The sequence below is a fragment of the Bufo gargarizans genome, chromosome 5, assembly GCF_014858855.1.
Source record: "Bufo gargarizans isolate SCDJY-AF-19 chromosome 5, ASM1485885v1, whole genome shotgun sequence".
NCBI classification, from domain to species: Eukaryota; Metazoa; Chordata; class Amphibia; order Anura; family Bufonidae; genus Bufo; species Bufo gargarizans.
This window is the reverse complement of record NC_058084.1, coordinates 53,628,783-53,652,064: the sequence shown is the minus strand read 5'-3', so window position 1 is coordinate 53,652,064 and position 23,282 is coordinate 53,628,783. Positions and strand designations below refer to the sequence as shown.

General features: G+C 45.9%; 1 protein-coding gene across 4 annotated transcripts in view; it reads right to left on the bottom strand.

Moving 5' to 3' along the window:
- ENPP2 (ectonucleotide pyrophosphatase/phosphodiesterase 2) overlaps window positions 1-20,414 on the bottom strand; it is a 116,321-nt gene extending 95,907 nt beyond the window's left edge. For all 4 annotated transcript variants that reach the window (XM_044294377.1, XM_044294378.1, XM_044294379.1 and 1 more), the window contains exons 1-2: window positions 20,264-20,414; window positions 19,968-20,073 (exon numbers count right to left, since the gene is read on the bottom strand). In XM_044294377.1, the coding sequence (XP_044150312.1) occupies window positions 19,968-20,073; window positions 20,264-20,296 (139 nt within the window). In that variant the 5' untranslated portion in view covers window positions 20,297-20,414. The remainder of the gene's footprint in view (window positions 1-19,967; window positions 20,074-20,263) is intronic.
- Between the last annotated feature and the right edge of the window lie 2,868 nt (window positions 20,415-23,282).

Below are 23,282 nucleotides of genomic sequence, written 5' to 3'. Positions count from 1 at the left end.
TGGGGAAGACCAGAAACATGAGACTCATGGGGTAAGTACTGAAATAGCTGAGCTCCTATAATGCTGAGGGATAGCTTTTCCCACATCACATATAGTATTCAGTACAGACCAAAAGTTTGGACACACCTTCTCATTCAAAGAGTTTTCTTTATTTTCATGACTATGAAAATTGTAGATTCACACTGAAGGCATTAAAACTATGAATTAACACATTTGGAATTATATACATAACAAAAAAGTGTGAAACAACTTAAAATATGTCATATTCTAGGTTCTTCAAAGTAGCCACCTTTTGCTTTGATTACTGCTTTGCACACTCTTGGCATTCTCTTGATGAGCTTCAAGAGGTAGTCACCTGAAATGGTTTTCACTTCACAGGTGTGCCCTGTCAGGTTTAATAAGTGGGATTTCTTGCCTTATAAATGGGGTTGGGACCATCAGTTGCGTTGTGAGAAGTCAGGTGGATACACAGCTGATAGTCCTACTGAATAGACTGTTAGAATTTGTATTATGGCAAGAAAAAAGCAGCTAAGTAAAGAAAAAACGAGTGGCCATCATTACTTTAAGAAATGAAGGTCAGTCAGTCCGAAAAATTGGGAAAACTTTGAAAGTGTCCCCAAGTGCAGTCACAAAAACCATCAAGCGCTACAAAGAAACTGGCTCACATGCGGACCGCCCCAGGAAAGGAAGACCAAGAGTCACCTCTGCTGCGGAGGATAAGTTCATCCGAGTCACCAGCCTCAGGAATCGCAGGTTAACAGCAGCTCAGATTAGAGACCAGGTCAATGCCACACAGAGTTCTAGCAGCAGACACATCTCTAGAACAACTGTTAAGAGGAGACTGTGTGAATCAGGGCCTTCATGGTAGAATATCTGCTAGGAAACCACTGCTAAGGACAGGCAACAAGCAGAAGAGACTTGTTTGGGCTAAAGAACACAAGGAATGGACATTAGACTAGTGGAAATCTGTGCTTTGGTCTGATGAGTCTAAATTTGAGATCTTTGGTTCCAACCACCGTGTCTTTGTGCGATGCAGAAAAGGTGAACGGATGGACTCTACATGCCTGGTTCCCACCGTGAAGCATGGAGGAGGAGGTGTGATGGTGTGGGGGTGCTTTGCTGGTGACACTGTTGTGAATTTATTCAAAATTGAAGGCATACTGAACCAGCATGGCTACCACAGCATCTTGCAGCGGCATGCTATTCCATCCGGTTTGCGTTTAGTTGGACCATCATTTATTTTTCAACAGGACAATGACCCCAAACACACCTCCAGGCTGTGTAAGGGCTATTTGACCATGAAGGAGAGTGATGGGGTGCTGCGCCAGATGACCTGGCCTCCACAGTCACCGGACCTGAACCTAATCGAGATGGTTTGGGGTGAGCTGGACCGCAGAGTGAAGGCAAAAGGGCCAACAAGTGCTAAGCATCTCTGGGAACTCCTTCAAGACTGTTGGAAGACCATTTCAGGTGACTACCTCTTGAAGCTCATCAAGAGAATGCCAAGAGTGTGCAAAGCAGTAATCAAAGCAAAAAGGTGGCTACTTTGAAGAACCTAGAATATGACATATTTTCAGTTGTTTCACACTTTTTTGTTATGTATTGAATTCCACATGTGTTAATTCATAGTTTTGATGCCTTCAGTGTGAATCTACAATTTTCATAGTCATGAAAATAAAGAAAACTCTTTGAATGAGAAGGTGTGTCCAAACTTTTGGTCTGTACTGTATATGTGTAGTATATGGTACTGTATAGTATAGTACTGTGTGTGAGGTGAGGGGCACTTCCCTGATTGACACACCAGAGGGAGACACTGAGTCAATAAAGATTTAAGCTCTGAAGTCTGCAGAATTTACAGTGGCAGTAATGGAATAGAATGATGATGCAACAGGTTTTCACAATCACAGGGTGCTTCTGCGCTTTTCTATATGGGTGTCACATTACAAGATGGCAACCAGCTTCCCCTGAGAAAACAATATGGTGTTGCCCGTCCAGCCCTTGGTACATGGTGACTATTCAAATGAATAGGCAACCATATCATGCATGGTTGCACTGAGTCCTCCAGAGCCTGAGCCACCAGGTAACTGTAGGGCGTGTAGATGTTGCACTCACATCTGGATAGCTATGCCCATGACCCCTACGGTGAGTTTTGCCTACTAAAGATATTCAATTCAGGCCCAGGAGCTTCAAGTCTTACATTTTGGAACCATTGCTTGCAGTGGATCTTCGTTCTGGCTAATAAAGTAATGTCATGAACATGACACTGCCCTCTGTGATGTCCATATGCCATGATGGGTTTTAACATCAACATATCAAGGAGCATCCATACCATCTTCTTCTATGTATTTAGTATTTGGGAGATTAGTCTGTTACAGCACTGGGGGCTGCGAGCCACTGGTGCACTTCCGGACTTACTCACTGGGCTAGACCCACCTTCCGTGTATGAGCGCTGTCTTCACTTCTCCGTTTACCTGCTCGCCACAGCAATTGGCAGGTATAATTACAACTATGGCGTGAATGGGATGTCATTTATAATTACACTACAATTGCTGCGGCAAGTAAGTAAAGAGAGAAGAGAAGGCAGCATTCGTATGAGTTCTGCTTTCTCTTCAAAAAGCTGATCGGCGGCGGAGCCGGGACTCGGACCCCCTGCCGTTCTGATATTGATGAGGATAGGTCATTAATATAGAAAAGCGGACAACCCTTTTAAGGCACTTTCCTCTAGTGAAAGATGCCTGAGCAATTAGGTTCTTTAGTTCACCAAGTTCCTGCTAAGGTGTCTTGTTCTATTGTCTGCCGTGTACTGACCTCTGCCCGTTTCCTGACCAGGATAACGCCCTTATGTCTATTCCAAAGTCAAAGCAGTTGGTTTGCAAAGTGGTTCCACACCCACTGCTGTAACACAGTCCTAATCATAGAAGACTTGGTGGTATGGGTCACTGAAATTAAGCTGATGTGGTAGGAGGGTCCTCACTAGTGTGGCACTCTAGGATAAATGGTTATAGTATAATATACTGTCCAGGTTCTGGTTCCCAGGGCCATATTGGCGATAATGACTGGAGTGATGGAGGATAGCCATATTGGCGATAATGACTGGAGTGATGGAGGATAGCCATATTGGCGATAATGACTGGAGTGATGGAGGATAGCCATATTGGCGATAATGACTGGAGTGATGGAGGATAGCCATATTGGCGATAATGACTGAAGTGATGGGCAGTGGCCGTGCTTCTCTATATAGATACAAATAATGGGTTTGCAGGAGGGACATTGTCAATTGGAAGTGGCTCCCTATAAGTCAAAGATCTCACTTTCCAACAAGTCTTGGGATTTGACAAGGAAATATAGCCCAGGCCATATGTTTTGGGGTGCTTGCTCCTCATCCAGGGGTTACGACCACCCTGCAGTCCAGCAGCAGTGGCAGTACTTTACGAAAAAGTGCCTCTCTGATGGCCAGGACTGTGGGAGCACACACTGGCACGCACGTGCAGCAGTTCCCGTCCCGACCCACTCATATCTACGCTGTAGCGGTGGCCGTAACCCCTGGAAAGGAGCAGTGTATAATGTAATGGAAGAATGAATCAAGCCAGCAAAGGAGCAAATATGAACAATCACAGTACATTAGTAAGTGTCTGGTATAAACTTTGTCAACACGATGAATGCCATTTGCTGAAGTGAGACAACCACTTTAAGGCCCCTTTAGATTGCCTGCTGTTCAGGTAGATTATCACTAATGAGCATTGGTATGAAGGCAATAATCTGTCAGTGTAAAGTTGGAGGGGAGCTAAAAGCAGCCAAGCAGCAAGATCTGCTGAAAATAAATAGCAGGTAATCATCCCCTTTAGGTACTGACTTGCATTTCATTGTTTAGTTCCTGACAGGAGGGCGGCTTTGAAAGGGGTATTCCCATCACAGACGATGGGGGCTCTCTCCCCGCTCCATTCTCGGCATAGGTGCGGGTCCCAGATGTGGGACCTACACCCATCAGACAATGGGGGTATATCCTAGCGATATGCCACCATTGTCTGTGATGGGAATTCCCCTTTAACTGTCTGCAAAGCAACCAGGACCCTGCCCACACCGTAAACCAGCAACATCAAGGGCGCCTCGACCGCCATCAGGCAGGAGAACCCCAGAACCAGAGGGAAGAGCCGGTATGCCCTTCAGGAAACTGTGAGTACGACTACTGCACCCATCCGGACACCCACACTCATGTGCGCCCCTGCGGCCCATTTACAGTGCACTCTGGTAAGTGCAGATGTAAGGCTATGTTCACATCATGCTTTTACATTAGATTGATGGTGGGCCACAAATCACACCATAGCACAGAGAACACATTTCTAAAGTGCAATATTTTTGCAAAAAAAAAATAAGTTCCTCTGAAAAAAGCAGCAGCTCTCCTCAGCTTATCGCCGGTTTTCTGGCACAGACCCTCCGTCCTACCGGGGCCGTCATTGTCAGTAATGTTTATGACTGGAATAGGAAACCTCAAAACCTGCGCGGTACGGAACATTTGCTTAACCTCCAGCTACTGAACAAGCCCCATGTCTGCTCCTGACAATTATCTAATTTATAAAGGACATGAAACATTCTGAGCAAACAACCAGCGCCACCATTAACGTCGCTCTCCACAAAAACAAGTTTCAGACCGCTTTACGCCCCCCTCCGCCTTTCAGGCCTGCTCGTTTTGAAGCCCCTGGGAGCAGCGGCTGTGATAACATGGCAGAAACCAGAGTAATGACATAATAACAACCTTGGGGTTGGAAACAGAACACACAGACAGAACACAATACCGGGCAAATGGTTCCTTTCCTTCTCCAGAACCTTTCGTGGGGCCACCTATAAATATTATTAGAGAAATTATTAAATAGCGCTCCCCTCACATACCCTTGTTAGGGTACAACCTCACATGACGAAAACTGCAGGGGACATTCACATGACTTACATGCAGATTTCTCATGAGGGTGAGATCCATGATGGAAAGCCACAGCATAAATTTAAAAAACATTTCATATGTCATAGAGGCACATCAAAAATTTAGATTAGTAGTGCTTAGACCCCCACGATCCCTAAAACAAGGGGAGAGAAGGGCACACACACCACCTTCTCTCCCTCCTTGATGCCGAGGTCCATAGACTTTTATGGAGTCTGTGTAGCGAGAAGAGAAAGAGCCCTAATGGTGCGCTCGTCTCCCATCATTCTAGGGATCATGGGGGTCTCAGCGCCCAGACCCCCACCAATCTAATTTTTTATTTTTTTTTATATCTCTTGGACATAACATTTTTTTTAAAAGGTAGTGACCCTATAAAGAGGAGCTGTCATCTCCCCCAACTTGTCCGGTTTAGTAATTACTTGCATTTTACATGCATATTCTCAAACATCTTCATGTTGTGCCATTACTTTGCTGCCAATTCATTCATAAATGTCTGGTAGGAGTAACAGTTTGCGATAGTGGTCCAGCTACGCTGTTGCCTGATGGGGGGGGTGTATCACTGCGCAGTCCGACACACTGCAATCAGTGCTGCACCCACCCCCAGCTGGTAACACCCAGTTGGACTTCAATTGCAAACTGCTAGCAATTCATTCGTAAACTTCTTGTAGGAGTCCTAGAGTCATAAGAAGAGACGCTCCAGAAATGTCATTTCATGGGGAATGCAAGTAGTTACTAAAACAGACATGACTTTAAAATCCTCACTGCAGGTCAATTTCTGATCAAACTTTTCTGCATCAGTTTTCTACTATTGTAAAATTCTGCATATTTTCCGCACACACTTAGATGGTGGAAACGCACTTTTACTTTCAAGTTTCAGGCAGCAGAGGAAGATTTTATAGGACATGTGCAAGATACATTTTTAGAAATGAAACATGTACATGAAAAAATATGCCACAGACACTATTCATTGGGAATTTTTTTTAATATGGTGTCAAATAATTCAGAAAGTCCTATAATCCTGTATCTGGCGTTAAAGGTCGCAGCCCAGCTGCCAGGCTTCCTCCTCTTTCCCATAGGACGCACACGCTCCCCGGCTCTTCAAGGACGTTCAAACAAACACAATCCTCTGCACCTATGGAATTTTAAGGTGCCTTACCCAAAGGAGAGGTGCCTGAGCAATAGGTATAACTAGCTTGCTAGTCCCCCGCATAAGGTCTGCTGTTCCATTCTTCTGCCTGTGTACCAACCTCTGCTAGTTTACCGATTCTGAACCTCTGCTGTCTGACCTGACCTCTGCCTGAATACCATGCCGAACCTTTGCTGCCAGCCCTGAACTTGGACTTTCTTCATGGATTCAACCGGACCTGCCTGCTCCGATCTCTGCCTGTCTCTCTGACCCCAGTGTGTCAGCAGCCAACCACACCAGGACTATTCCAAGAGGTAGCGTCTTGGTGGCTATCCTGCAGTGAAGACCAGATCCCTTTATAGCAGTTAAAGAGTGAAAATCAGGGGACTGCCAGGACAACACCCTTAGGTCTAGCCAAAAGCCAAACTTGTCGGTTGGCACAGTGGGTCCATATCCACTGTCCATTACGTCTAAACTTGAATTTCTCCGCTTTTTAGACAGATTGCGATACCTCACAAAGTAGTTATTAATATCTATCATATGTCTACTCTCTGTTCACATCATTTTGTAAATGTTATTTTATATTTTTTAGGATGTAGAATTTTAGAAGCAATTTTACAAATATAAAACTGTACTAAGTCAGTTATGAAGTCACTTTGAGGAGCTTACATAATAGAAATCACCCATTTAAACTTTTATGTGTTCCATAAGAATTAAAGCAAAAAGGAGATAAACTTTAAGAATGATATTTTTTGGCAAGTTCCTGTAACAAAACAAGGGAACTGGGGAGCTGTGATTTTTCTGCACAGGAATCCACCCGGAAAAAAAAAACAAAAAAAAACAAACACACGTATGCTGCAACATGTGCAGGTGGTACTAAGGTAAAGATTAGGGATGAGCGAATCGACTTCGGATGAAACATCCGAAGTCAATTCGCATAAAACTTTGTTTCAATACTGTATGGAGCAGGAGCTCTGTACAGTATTAGAATGTATTGGCTCCGATGAGCCGAAGTTATTACTTCGCGAAGTCTCGCAAGACTGCATAATAATTTCAGAAATTGATTTATACTGTAAAAAAAATAAAATAAATGGGTTCGGTTTCAAGTGGTACCTTGGAACCGAACCAGAGTTCGGGAAATGTTTTTTTTACAGTATAAATCAATTTCTGAAATTATTATGCAGTCTTGCGAGACTTCGCGAAGTAATAACTTCGGCTCATCGGAGCCAATACATTCTAATACTGTACAGAGCTCCTGCTCCATACAGTATTGAAACAAAGTTTTATGCGAATTGACTTAGGATGTTTGATCCGAAGTCGATTCGCTCATCCCTAGTGGAGCTGCTAAAGAATCCCGAAATATAGTACCAAAATAGTGCCATGCGGAGCCCCTCCTCCCAGTATAATATGTGTTACCTATGCTTAATACAGGCCAATTAGAGCTTCACCTGAACAGCAGAGAGGAACTTTGGAGCGGTGCAGAACTCCAGGTGCATAGAGTAAGGAAAGTTAAACAAAAGCCTGGCATGAAAATTTGGGCTCTTGCTGATGTCAACCGTATAGGCTTTCACAAGGATCACTGCGTTCCCCTTTTTTTTATTTATCCTTACAGCATTAGGGTACGATAGACACTTGAATATTGCAGAGTGAAGTCTGGGAATTGAAGGAGAACCAAACCAAAGTCTGTCCCATACCTCACGCAATGTAGTTCTTGTACCCTGTTATCTGCCATTTTTGGAGATACTGTACTGGTTGGTTTTGAACCCATGACCTCATCGGCTTCCTTACTGCACTAGTGCCACAATTGTCCTAAGCCCATACTCAGCCCCCCGCCCCCCAATACTCATGGGTTCTACAAAAACCTGACACTTTAAAAAAAATAAAAAATTATTCTACATTTTTTTAAACCAGCATTTGTATCTGAATACTTTTGTAATTCCATGTAATTAACAATTTTGTATACCCACTGAGCTATTCAATAAAATGCATCTGTACAGCGCCACCTGCTGTTTGTTCTCTTTCTACTTTCTCTGTCCTGCTCACCGAGATGGAAGCACATGCTCAGTTCCATCCTTCAAATGCCACAAGCTGCAGCAGAAAGGAAACGCCCCCTGAGCTGCCAGCTTGAAATAAATCTGGCAGAGCAATTGAAGTGTAACGCCCCAGAGAAGCATTACCACTTCTGCACTCCGCTACTATCTTTATTGGTTAACCACATATCATCATACGTATTTATTGCAGGTTCTTCACTATGTGCATTCTCTAATCTGTAACCGTTTACATGTAATAGGCCTGAATCACCAGCAGATGGCAGCATAAATGGCAGAGTTACAGGGACATAGAATGGAGCTTTCCTTCCATTCTAACACCCCCCTCTGTGGGGTGGTGGGCGTTTTCTCCCACTTTCTGCAGGAAGGGAGGAGACTAGTTAGTGATAGTCAGTCTAGCTTACCCCCTGCTAGGGGAAGGTTCAGCTTACCCCCTGCTTGAGGTTAGGTGTGCTGCAGGTGCACGTTCCTGTTGGAGGTGGCCTTGCCCAGGCCAGCTGGAGCACCTTCAGCTCAGCTGTATTTGGAGGCAGAAGATTGAAGCCTCAGGAGCCAGGATAGAGAGATTCCCTGGTATAGCCTAATTCAGAGTCAGACTACAGAAAGAAGTTGCAGCCTTCAGCTTAAGCTACGTTATACAGCTATCCTGTTAGCACAGCAGAGGCAAAGAGCAACAGATGTAGCAGTGAGGAGTTTGCCTGCCACAGTTAATGCCAAAGCCTGCTGGAACCAGGAGAAAGTTTGAAGACTGTTTCTGATGAACGTTTATTCAAGTAAAGCTGCTGTTCAACTATATACAAGGTCTGGACTTCAAGACATTTCTTCAATTGCCCCAATTGTTCACCACCCTGTTTTTCTGCTTTCGGAGGGCAGCGCCTGGGGTTCAGCGTATCCAGGTAGGAGCACAGTGACACGTGCACAGGTACACTTAAAGGGACATTTAGGCTGTTGTCAGATTTTTGGATTTTTACAGGTTAACTTTTTGAATGGACCCGAGGAACCAGAGTTGAACACTTCTAGAAACACGACAGACCACATATAAGTAAATATGTTCATACACATAGGAGCAAAGTTAGCGGGACCAGATGGCTATTTTATGTGTATTAGGGCTCATGCACACAGCGGGTCCGCAATACACTGGCACCGGCCTTGTGCATCCAGCATCACGGACCCATTCACTTCTATGGGTCCGCAATCTGGGAGATGCGGAACAGAGGCACTACGGAGTGCTTCCGTGGGTTTTCTGTCTGTGCCTCCGCACCGCAAAAAAGTAGTGCATGCACTACTTTTTTTGTGTTGCGGACAGATCACGGACCCATTCAAGTTGAATGGGTCTGGATCTGTCTGCGGCAGCCGCACGGATGTTGACGTGCATTGGGGAAATTGTTGCGCAAACTGCGGTCCCCAATGCACGGAACGGCCAGCACACGGTCGTGTGCATGAGCCCTAAGGGTGTGCAGACTCTCCCCAGACAGGGAAAAGAACCATTAGATGATGTGTATGGAGAAGTCGAGAGGAACAGCTGCCGGCTGGCAAGCACTTGTCTGACAATTGCTGAAGGTGTATGATCAGCATTCAGACAACCGGATGACTGATCGTAGCTTTAGAGATATCATAATTTTTCCCACCAAGTTTATTTGGTGCCCTGGTTGTGGAAGACATCCTGAATCCATTGTTTCATATCTCCAAAATACCACTCCACTTGGAGAACATTATACCTTTCTAATGGTAGAGTGGAAAACAAGAAAAAGTTCTGTCCTAGTCACAGACAAGTGCATGAACGCCAGTAATTCATGGGTATAGCCTGTTTCAGTCCGGGAAACACACCCCGTGTGAGAGCTGCATTTCCCGGGCTGAACACTGCTGACATGAACTCACAGCATTATAAGGATTTGTACTGGCGGCATTATGCAAGTACAGCCCAGTAGATCCAAGGTCGGTCAGGAACAACCAGCATAACTCATTATAAGGCCTCATGCACACGACCGTGCCATTTTTTGCCTTCCGCAATTTGCGTAATAGAACGGGCGCCGCCAATATAAATGCCTATTCTTGTTCGCATCTTTTGCGGCTCATCTGAAATGAATGGGTCCGCATCCGAGCCGCCAAAACGGCGGCTCGGATGCGGACCCAAACAACGGCCGTGTGCATGAGGCCTAATGCTGTTCAGTCCGGGAAATACTGCTGTCGCATGGAGGGCATTACCTGGACTCCATACACTTCTGTGAAACTGGCCTGTATCAGAGGAGCAGCCGTGTGTGAAGCTTACAGTTTTGTGTTACACAGCACCTTAAATTCTTCTTGTTCCTGCACCCCTGCCCCACTGGCCTTCAAGTTTTTTCCATAACACTGGTCACGGGACATCTGATTGCTTACGGAGGCCATGTTTGGAACGTCCACTGAATATGATGGAAAATGTAGAACAGCATGGGGGTCGGAGCTTTTGCCGTGACTGCAGGATCACAAAAAAAATTCAACCTGTTCAGAGTTTTTGCAATTGTGGGGTCATGGCCAAATTGTGAGTCACGCTGCAACCCAATTTATTTCTATGGCAGCGCTACTACACTGCGATCTTCGTGCACGACAATTGGCACGTGTCCGAGATCGCCGTGTAGCGGTACCATAAGTCATGGAGGGACGTAGGCCACCAGTAGCATTTATCGCAACCTCCGGCGCTCCAGCTGTTCTGAAACTACAACTCCCAGAATCCTACTTTAACTTCTGTGGGAGTTACAAGAACAGTCAAGTTAAGGGTCCATGCTGGGAGTTGTAGTTTCACAGCAGCTGGCGTGCTGATCCCTGATCTATCGTATGATGACGGATATGGCAGGCAGCTGAGGTTTCTTTTTGTAGAAATGGAAGTCACGACCCACAGATGTGAACACAGCCCGAGAACGCCAACTTGTCGGATCCTTATTCACCTCTGACAGGCTGTTCTCAGACATGGAACGGTTACTGAATTTGGTTAAAATTGAGAGGACAGTACTGAAAATTGACAAAAAAAAAAAAAAAAAAAAAAACACACACACACACACACAATCTAGTTTTTGTAGCTAGCCCCAAACTCCTTGACGTACAATCCGTTCAAGCCTCCGGCATGGAAAGGACATGAATGCAAGCCTGTATAGCATGGAGCGGTAATGTAGGTAGAACCTCCTGTGATCGCTGCTCTTCATGTAGCTACATGTAGGGAAAAGGTGGTCACCTAGAACGGAAGCGATGGCTAAAATATAACATCCTGACCCGTCTTACAAATGCATTAAAAAGCCAGATCCGTCTTTCTGGTGTCATCCGGCATTTATTTTTTTTTCAATTTTTTCGGACTGCGCATACTGGCATTCCGGTATTTTGAATGCCAGATCCGTCACTAATACATTCCTATGGAAAAAAAATCACTGTTTCAGGCAAGTGTTCATTTTTTTGGGCCAGAGATAAAACCGTAGCATGCTGTCTCTCCGGTGTCATCTGGAAAAACGGATCCGGTATAAATTTTTTTTTCTTATTTTTTTTTCGGTTTGCGAATGCTGGATCTGTTTTGCTGGAACACTTAATGACGGATCTGGCACTAATACACTTCAATGTAAATTAATGCCGGATCCAGCATTCAGGCACGTGTTCAGTTTTTTTGGCCGGAGATAAAACCGTAGCATGCTGCGGTTTTATCTCTGTCCTGATCAGTCAAAATGACTGAACTAAAGACATCCTGAACGGACTGCCCTCCATTCAGAATGCATGGGGATAAAACTGATCAGTTCTTTTCCGGTATTGAGCCCCTAGGACGGAACTCAACGCCAGAAAAGAAAAACGCTAGTGTGAAAGTACCCTTAACCTCAGAAATTTACCAAAATTTGGGCCAAATCAATCTGGTCTAGTAGTTGGACAGTAAAAGGCCTTGAGCACACGAGGGTATACATACTTCAGTACGCGCACTGCGGACACTTTCCGCGTGCAACACACATTTTTCTCTCTCTCCCATCAATAGAAAAGCCAAGTGTCATCCACAATGCAGATCAGAATAGGACAAGTTGTATAATTTGTGGAACGGACATATGGATGTGGACAGCACATGGATGACATCTATGTGCGGTCTGTATTTTTGCCATAGAAATAAATGGGTCTGCGTGCGGTCCACAAAGACGTGAATAGCACAAAGATGGAAAATACGGTCGTGTGCACAAGGCCTGAAACTGATAATCTAAATATGCACTACAAATTTTGCCGCACATTGGTGCCTATTAAGACACACCTCATTTCCCTCCAAACCATGGAGAACCAGGGAAAGTGAGGCACAGAAAACACATGTAGTGTAAAGCATGTACATCACGTAAATAACCTGCATTTTATATTAAGCGGGGAGACCCTTTAAGCTGGCATAAAGTAGAACCAGAATTCTCTTTTTCTGTCACTAAGGGTATGTTCTAGGGATGTCCCGATACCAGTATCGGTACCGATACTGGACATTTGCAGAGTACTTTTTCTCATGCAAATGTCCCCGATACCACTGCCGATACCTGCTGGCCGCTTGCAGCGGCGCTCTCAGCAGTTCGGCGTGGGGGAAGGAATTCTGTGACTCGCATTACCGGCACCCGACCTCTGAGAGGACGCTGTGATCCGCGCAATTAACCCCTCAGGTGTGGCACCTGAGGGGTTAATTGCGCGGATCACAGCGTCCTCTCAGAGGTCGGGTGCCGGTAATGTTCTTCAGTCTCTGCATTGGTGGCAGTGGGCAGTGCGCCCCCCTCCCCAGTATTAATCATTGTATGTTAGTGAGCAGCATTATACTCACGTGCGCCGTGGCCGCCGGGCGCTCCTTCTTCTGTCTGTGCGGCACATTGCTAATGCTATAAGCATTAGCAATGCGCCGCACAGACAGAAGAAGGAGCGCCCGGCGGCCACGGCGCACGTGAGCTATAAGCATTAGCAATGCGCCGCACAGACAGAAGAAGGAGCGCCCGGCGGCCACGGCGCACGTGAGCTATAAGCATTAGCAATGCACCGCACAGACAGAAGAAGGAGCGCCCGGCGGCCACGGCGCACGTGAGTATAATGCTGCTCACTAACATACAATGGCAGCGTCCTGGCTGACATGGTAACCGATCGGAACTGCCCACTGCCACCAATGATGGGGAGGAGGAGGGGGACCCTGTGGCCACTGCCACCAATGATTAATACTGGGGAGGGAGGGGGGGGCGCACTGCTCACTGCCACCAATGATGGGGGGGGGGCCGAGGGGGACCCTGTGGCCACTGCCACCAATGATTAAGAGGGGGCTGATAAGAGGGAGAGGCTGGGGTGCTGATGAGAGGCTGGGGTGCTGTTTTTTGGACTTTTGGTTGGTCAGTGTTCACAAAATAAATGTGTTACTTATTTAATTGTTATAATTGGTATCGGTAACTGGTATCGGTGAGTACTTAAATAAAAGTATCGGTACTCGTACTCGGTCTAAAAAAAATGGTATCGGGACATCACATGTACGCTTTGGTGCCTAAAAACCGCACCGAAAATGAATGCAGTGTACCTTCTATTGATTTCAATGGGAAAACCACATGGCAATTTACAAGGCATGTTTTTTTTTTTTGAATTAGGTTTTTAAAATCCGCAGCACGGAAAAAAAAAAGAAGCGACATGTTGATTCTCAGTGCAGATTCTTTGCCAAATCAACATCCAAAACTTCGCACTGAAATGGGCAGGATTAAAAAAAAGGTATAAAAAAAATGGCATGGAATTTTGAATGGGAATCCCCGTCTTTTTTTCGGCACAGTGTGAACATAACCTGGGCCAGCAATTCCAACTTTTAGGCCCAATAATATCATGAGGGTATGTGCACACGGCTGATGTAGCTGTACGTGATGCAGATCCGCACACAGATTACGCAGCTTCCATGTGGCTAGTGAAAGTGTTGGCACCTGCCGCCGTTTCTGCATGGAAGCCGCACAAAAAATCTGTGCCGCATAAACCATGACGTGGATTTCCCACTGACATCAATGAAAGGCGGATTTTAAGAAGATTGAACGCGGGTTACAGCAAAGAATATGAGCCAAAAGCCACATAGAAAATCAGCTGTGTGGTCCGCGTGTCACCCCTCTTGTGTGTCCGTTGCTATGCCTTCCAGGGAATCTTCTGGCAACGGTCCGTGACAAACAGACTGGACATGGATGCCATGCATGTTCTGTCAGCGGTTTTAAAGGACCCATGGACTTAGTTGAGCATGTTTGCTCCGCAACACGGATCAAAGAAGTGTATACTTCCTTCCACAAGGATACGTGAATACACATTAAAATCAATGGACCTGTGTGCTTTCTGTGGAGAACATGAACAGCACATGTCTGGGGTTCACGGACGTGTGAATAAGCCCTAATACACCCATAGGTATGGGGTCTGTGACAGGCTGGGGACGGTGCACGCTATATATGCATTCAACCTGTTACCCCCGAATACGTTGTATTAATAGGCTGTGTTCACACAGGGGGGTTGGGACAAGACCTGAACACAGCCTTAGGCGCCTTTCACACCAGCGAGTTTTCCAGCGCGGGTGCAATGCGTGCCGTGAACGCATAGCACCCGCAATGAATCCTGACCCATTCATTTCAATGGATCTGTGTAGAGGAGCGTTTTTTTTTTCCACGCATCAGTTCCGCTTTGCATGAAAAACAAAGCATGTTCTATATTCTGTGTTTTTCACGCAGCCCTGGCCCCATAGAAGTGAAGTGCGGATGCGATGCGTTTTTCACTGATGGTTGCTAGGAGATGTTGTTTGAAAACCTTCAGTTTTTTATCACGCATGTGAAAATACGCATTAAAACGCATTGCACTCGCGCGGAAAAAAAATGAACGCAATCACAGACAAAACTGACAACTTTCTTGCAAAATGGTGCGAGTTTCACTGACGTATTCCTGAACGCATCCGGAGCCAATCCGTCACGCTCGTGCGAAAGAGGCCTAACAGGCTAGGGATGGAGCACGCTATATATTCATTAACCCTGGGTTCAGACCTGAGTGTTCTGAAAGGAGCGCTCTGTATGTGCGATTGTACGGGCGTTTGCAATCGCGCATACAGAACAAGCGAACAGCCCATTGTCGCGCGTTCCCGAAAGTCTATGTACGGGAACGAGCGACAAAACGCCCCAAAGAAGCTAAAGAACTTGTTTATGCGTCGGGCGTTTTTCAGCGCGTTCGAACGCGCTGTAAAACGCGAAAATGTGAACCAGTCCCATAGGGAAGCATTGGTTTGCATCGGTTATGCGTTTTACAGCGTGTTCGAACGCGCTGTAAAACGCAGCAAGTGTGAACTTAGGGTCAACCTGTCAGCATGTCGTGTGTCACACTGCGACACCATGGACAATCATATTGGATCTCGATATGCAGCAGAACCCTAAGGCCCCTTTCACACGAGCATGACGGATTAGGTTCGGATGCATTCAGTGAAACTCGCACCATTATGCAGGGAAGTTCAGTCCGTTTTGTCTGCGATTGCGTTCAGTTGTTCAGTGTTTTCCGCGCGGGTGCAATGTGTTTTGATGCATTTTTCACGCGCGTGATAAAAAACTGAAGATTTACAAACAACATCTCTTAGCAACCATCAGTGAAAAACGCTATGCGCCCGCACTTGCTTGCGGATGCAATGCGTTTTTCACGCAGCCCCATTCTCTTTTATGGGGCCAGGGCTGCGTGAAAAATGCAGAATATAGAACATGCTGCGATTTTCACGCAACGCAGAACTGATGCATGAAAAACAGCGCTCATGTAAACAGACCCATTGAAATGAATGGGTCAGGATTCAGTGCGGGTGCTGTAGGCGTTCATGTCACGCATTGCACCCGCGCGGAAAACTCGATAGTGTGAAAGGGGCCTAAGGCCCCTTGCAGACGAGTGTGTCCGGATAAGGTCCGGATGCATTGCGTCTGCGATCAGGGAAAATCGTGCGAGTAGGAACGCAATTGCAGACAGTTTTGACTGCGATTGCGTTCCGTTGTTCAGTTTTTATCGTGCGGGTGCAATGCGTTTTGCACGCGCGTGATAAAAAACTGACTGTGGTACCCAGACCCGAACTTCTTCACAGAAGTTCGGTTTGGGTTCGGTGTTCTGTAGATATTATTAATTTTCCATTATAACATGGTTATAAGGGAAAATAATAGCATTCTGAATACAGAATGCTTACTAAAATGTGTCTTGAGGGGTTAAAAAAAATAAAGAAAAATTAACTCACCTCATCCTCTTGTTCGCGCAGCCGGCATCTTCTTCTTTCAGGACCTGCCAAAGGACCTTTGATGACATAATCGCACTCACCATGATTTCTATCTTCATTCAGCAGGACCTGCGCTGACATCACCGTGCTCACCACATGGTGAGTGCGATTAAGTCATCAAAAGGTCCTTTTGCAGGTCCTGAAAGAAGAAGAAAGAAGAAGATGCCGGCTGCGGGAACAAGAGAATGAGGCGAGTTAATTTTTTAACCCCTCAAGCCACATTTTAGTAAGCATTCTGTAGTCAGAATGCTATTATTTTCCCTTATATCCATGTTATAAGGGAAAATAATACAGTAAATTGACTTTTATAAATTTACTTACTCACATACATCATCTCCTAGCAACCATGCGTGAAAAATCGCACCGCATCCGCACTTTCTTGCGGATGCGATGCGATTTTCACGCAGACCCATTCATTTCTATGGGACCTGCGTTGCATGAAAAACGCGGAATATAGAACATGCTGCCTTTTTTAATGCAACGCACAAGTGATGCGTGAAAATCACCGCTCATCTGCACAGCCCCATTGAAGTGAATAGGTTCGGATTCAGTGCGGGTGCGATGCGCTCACCTCACGTATTGCACCTGCGCGGAAATCTCACCCATGTGAAAGAGGCCTAAAGGTCTGAGTAAAAAGAGAACAAGATATACACTTCAGGACAGATGTAGCAGTGTTGAGTTGGTTTTACTCATCACAGTGTAGAACGATCTGTTCTTTATCATATGAATATAATATAATTTTATTATATTTAGGTTTTCCTTTTTTTTGCCTAGTTTTCCCATCTCTGGCGGAGGGAATCTTGGTTTAGGTAACATGCACAATAAAAGGTACTTTTACTAATTTAGGGTTTAGTCAAACGCGGTGCCTAAGGCAATTGTAAATATAGGTCTGATGCACATTCCCGGCATGCTATGCCTCAAGTCACGAGTTAATGTAAGACAAGGTTTCTGACTTCCAGTGTCATGACTACTATGATGAATGCTACCGCCAGGCATGTGTAAGGCTCAGTTCACACTGGGTTTGATATGACCATTTGAAGGGTGTATTCTAACCAATGAGATGTCTCAAAGATTGGTCATTATCAGTATCTCGCTCAGCCTGTTGGTCCAAAATGGATCATCTGATTGGCTCCTGGGTCATGATACATCCTCCGCTTATCACTACTGCTAAAAAGCTGGAATATTGGGGCGGATTTACTAATCATGTCTAAAATGAAGATGACAAACAGACCAAAAAGTCTAGAAAGGCCCCAAATTTATCATAGCCCCTCACGCTGTATGATGAATTTACTGCACAGCTAGACACTTAAATGGGCTTTACAAGTTACCCCCCTATCCACAGGAAAGGGGATTAGAATTAGATCGGTGAGGGTCCTATCATTGGGACGCCCACCTGATCTCAAGATTGGGGACCTCGTACCACTCGGATCCCCCCAAATGAATGTAGTGGCAGGTCAAGCATGTGAACTGAGGCTCCGCTCATCTCTATGGGAGTATCGGAGTACAGCACTCAGCTATTTCCCGAGATCCCACAGCAGTTAGCATGTCCGACCTGCCGTTCTGCTCATTTCAGGTGTCTCTGAGGGGTACCGTGTCCCTGCTCTCCATGATCAGAAGGGGTCCCAATGCTAGGACCCTCACCCATCTATAGTTATCTCCTATCCTGTAGATAGAGGATAACTTGTAACATCCGGAATACCCCTTTAAATTTACACCACCTACTGGCTGGCTTGCTTTTCGCTAACATTTTGGTGCAATCTGTGTGGCTTTTTCAGTATTTTGCAGTCCGCAAGAAACGGATCCGAAAAAATAAGGATGACGTCCATGTGCATTCCGTTCTTTGCGGAACGGAACAGCTGGCCCCTGATTTAACAGCACTATCCTTGTCCGTTATGCGGACAATAATAGGACAAGTTCTATCTTTGAACGGAACGGAAAAACGGAAATACGGAAACGGAAGGCATACGGAGTACCCTTCTGTTTTTTCTGCAGATCCATTGAAATAAATGGTTCTGTATATGGACCGTATACGGAACGCAAAAAACGGAACGTAAACGGGGAAAAAAAAACGTTGTGTGCAGAAGGTCTAAGCAATATCCCTTGTCGAGCTAAAAAACCAAAAGCAGGCGATCTAAGTGCAGCGGATTATTCAGGTCTGAAACTAGATTCAACACTATCTGCCAAGTTTTCCGACGAGGTCTTGGTGCAGTACATTTGTCCCACGCTTCCCTTATGGTACATACAGAACTATACGCAGGCGACCATCCGTACCTTTCTCGCCAGTTATCTGCCCGTCTATGGCCAGCATAAAGTCTAGCCTCGCTCACTCGAAAAGCATAAAAAAGGGAGATTTACGAAACGTCTGCAACCTTCGGCACTCCAGTTGTTGGGAGACGACAACTCCCAGCTGTTCTCAGAAAGCCCATAGAAGAGAATGGAGCATGCTGGGAGCTGTAGTCTCACAACAGCTGGAGAGCCGAAGAATAAAAACGCTCCATAGCAACCACAGCACGCCATCATTTTGTATTCTGCGCTTGAAAAATGAAAGGATGTTCTGTGATTTGCTGCTCTGTGGGGTCCTGAAAAGTTGCTGCTATCTCATTACCTACAGAACAAGACCATTGTCCAAAAATACAGATGTGGCCCTAATAGATTTTTTCTTCTTAGCTTGCAAAAAAATCAAAAATAAAAAACACAACACATCACTGGTGACTACTTTTTTCCTCCATGTTACAGACAGCACAGGGACATCTACAGAAGCTTTACGGTATAAGGACCCCTCCAAACAACTCCCCATATCTCAGCTTCTAGCTCCCTGTGAGGGCTCATGCACACAAACGTATTTTCTTTCTGTGTCCGATCCATTTTTTTTTTTTGCAGACTAGACTATTCACTTCAATGGGTCCGCAAAAAAACAACCAGAAGTTACTCCGTGTGCATTCCGTTTCCATATGTCTGTATTTTTCGCAATAATAGGACATGTTCTATTTTTTTTGCGGAACAGAAATATGGAATGCACATGGATGTCATCCGTATTTTTTCCCGGATCCGTTTTTTTGGGGACCGCAAAATACATACGGTTGTGTGCATGAGCCCTGAGTGTGAGATAAGAGGGATGCAGGATATAAGCGTTCACTGCTGTCAGACATGAAGCCTTTAGACTTTGAGCGAAATTGCACTTTAAGTCAATGTATAGGACGATGTACCGCAGGGTGCATTAGAAGATATCAGAAAAATGCATCTCAATGGACTCAATGCACCCTCATCACACTGCAGGGTCATTTTCGGTATTCTTTCGTCATTCAGATTTACACTCATGCTTAAAATTGGTAGGTTCCCCCATGACTTCACATCATAAGACATCATCAGTTGCGTATTTGAAGCTAATACATCAATAATATGTGGACTAATGAGAAAGGTCCAGCTGACTGGCATAGAGTAGACCCTGCGATATCGCAACGTAGAAGTGCATGCAAGCCAAGCCAAGCGCACGGCTCCAGATTTAGGGGGGGGGGGGGCAACATAAAATTGCAAACTCGACATATAAAATGCACGATTCCCACATCTCACTTGCATCATCGTAGAATCGCTATCGTATAAAATGACAGTAATTACCTGAGGCGACACCTTCGTCCCATTCAGACTCCGATCGTTTTAAGCGATTTGCCGTAAATCCAAAACAAATTTGCACTCCAAAGATAAAGGTGACGAAGGATAGGACCTGCGGGTGTCGAAAGAAGAAAAAACAGCGCGTAAATATCTGTCAGAGGGCAATCAGGCTCTGTGGAGGATCAACACGTTCAATCCAGCGCAAATGTAGCAGAGCCGAGGTTTATAGCAAGGCAAGGGTTAAACGACAAATCCAGCCTTTGCTGCATTTATAGAGAGGGATGCAGCAAAGTCTTCCCTACCTGATATAACTGTACAGCACTGCTGGGAGCCATAGTGCGAGCCACTAGCTAAATGCTTCCCTTTAGGTTCAATGGGTCTGTCTGCAAGGGTCACTGTGCGAGTTGAGTCTATTAGTCACAAGTAATCCCACCTGGTTGAGATGACGGCCTCATTTCATTTGTCCAGGGTCTGGTTTCATCATGTTTCGCTCACAAATCACAGGCCTGAGTGTAGGAGGCTGCTTGTAGCACCACATCCCCCCCCTGCTCTCCAAACACACACTTCTCTCACACTTAGTCAATAGCAGTTTACTCTCAAAGTGCTCCAGCACAGACTGGCAATGTACTTTGTAGAGTCAAGGGGGACGGGAGAGGATTTTCCCCGGTCAGCTCGAAACATCTGCTTAATGTAAGAAAGAAAGAAAAAAAAAATCCTAAAAATACATCTGCCGGGAGGCTGGCGAGCGTTCTGGAGGGCGAAGAGGGCAGCGAATATGTGTATAAGATTGGGCATGCCACCAAGGGACAGGAGGAAGTCAGGAGTTGGGTTACCGTGCAAGGTAATGTTCTATGGGCACCTAGGCAAGAGGAACTGGAGGGGCGCGTGCCCTCTGCCGTCCTCAGGTTGGATACAGGACTATAGGAGCAAACTGCGGCCGGGCACACGCGTGGCTGGTTAGCTGCCAGCAAAGTGGATGAGAATTTCTGAATAATGTTGAGTGAACGTGTGTTTTAAGTTCGGCGTCTAAAGTTCGGGTTATTGAAGAATCGCGTTATGGATTCCGCTACCACGGACCATAACGGAATTTAGAATCCATAACGGGATTCTTCTATAACCAGAACCCGAACTTTAGACGCCGAACTTAAACACAAGTTCGCTCAACGCTATTTCTGAATTCTCAGCCACACACTGCGTAAAAAAAAACAAAAAAAAACGCAGCGGAAAAGGTGCGCCATTGTGGATTTAAAATCCATAGCATGTCAATTTATACATCCGATTTCACCCTTTGCAATGGGGCATGCGAAATCTGCTGGCTTTTCCGTGGCAAAAACAGCATGTGATACAGGTGGTTTTGTTGCACTTTTTTATGCGTTTTTGCTGCAGGAAAAGCGCCAAAAACCTCAGCAGATTTTTCCGCTAGATTTTTCGCCACGTTTGAACCCAGCCTAAGGGCCTATTCAGACGGCCATAGTTCTTTGCGGATCCACAAAACACGGATACCAGCCTTGTGCGTTACACAATTTGGGGACCGCACATGGCCGCAACCATAATAGAAAATGCTGATTATTGTCCGCGGACAAGAATAAGACATGTTCTATCTTTTCTGCGGAACGGATGCGGACTCTGACATACGGCCGTCTGAATGAGCCCTAACCCTGGGTTCAGACCTGAGCGTTCTAAAACGAGCGCTCTGTATGCGCGATTGTACCGGCGTTTACAATCGCGCATACAGAGACAAGCGAACACACATTGTCGCGCGTTCCCGCTGAAGTCTATGTACGGGAACGCGCGACAAACGCCCCAAAAAAAGCCCAAGAACTTGTTTGAGCGTCGGGCGTTTTACAGCGTGATCGTACGCGCTGTAAAACGCCCAGGTGAGAACCATTCCCATAGGGAAGCATTGGTTTCTCCTTGCTGAGCGTTTTACAGCGCGTAGGAACGCGCTGTAAAACGCTCAGGTGTGAACTTAGGGTTAAGGTGCCAATACATCTTCGATAGCTGTCAGCCTGCTTGTATGTGTTTTCAATGGGAAGAGAGGCTGCCAATAGCCTAAAGGGGTTTTCATATCTCAGACAATGGGGACATATTGCTAGGATATTCCCCCATTGTCTGATAGGTGCGGGTCCTACCTCTGAGACCTGCACCGAGAACGCATGCGCAGCCGCCCTCCATTCATTTCTATGGGGCCGACGAAAGTAGCCGAGTGCTGGCTAAGCTATTTACATCGGCCCCATAGAAACAAACGGTAGCGGTGGCCGCGCAAGCTCAGTGAGCTCCCATTCACTACTATGGGGAGAGCGCTTGATGGTGGCCGGGCCCAGGAAAACCCGGGGTCCTCCGGCTGCCACCTTCCCCGCTCTGTTTTTGGCGTAGGACCCGCACCTATCAGACAATGGGGGCATACCCTAGCGATATGCCCCCTTTGTCTCAGAGGAGAATACCCCTTTAAGGCCATGTTCACATCTCCATTTTGGAGATCTGGCTGTCGGCTGGACATCATCTGGATCCCCCCCGGACCTCACTGCAGTCAATGGGGATCCGGCAGGCTTCTCTGTACTGGAACAGCCTGCTGGATCTTCTAATGGAGATGTGAACGTGGCCTTATATGAACGGGTCTGTGTGCAATCCACAAAAAATGCCCAAACAGTTCAGTGCATGAGGCCTACATGAGAGTATTAATGTTTCCTATCTTAAGACAAGCACAGTGGGTGACCGAATCTCCTTTCCATGCATTCAGGAGATGTGGTAGAGACATGTAACGGGAGGATAAGCCATGGCACTTGTTTAGTTTCCCAGCAATTGGTAGCCCAATCCCTAGTGAGAAGTTCTTTAGTGCCTGGTGCTTGGGCCCCATGGTTCCTAAAGTCCAGTCTTAGGCCTCATGTGCACGACGGTATCTGTGTTGCATCCTCACTTTTTGTGGATCCATTGACTACAATGAGTCCGTGGTCCGCATTTTGGGGACAAGTATCGGACATGTTTTATCTGTTTGCGGAATGGACCTATAGATGCGGAAAACACACGGATCATCTGTTTCGCAAAAAGATGGGATATGTCCGCAAAATGTGGACAACACACAGACCGCATATGTATTTTGTAGATCCGCGACTTGTGAACAGCAAAACAGATATGGTAGTGTGCGTGGGGCCTTATGGGCCTCAACCCTGGTGCCAAGTGAATAGTTTTCTTTGCCCTTGTGCTCAGTGGTTTGTTTCTAGAGAACAGAGTTCTGGACAGCAGTTGATCCCCATAGCGTGCGGCGCACGTGAGTAGGTAAATCTCAAAAATGTTAATAAAGAAATCCCCAGTGCTCACTTT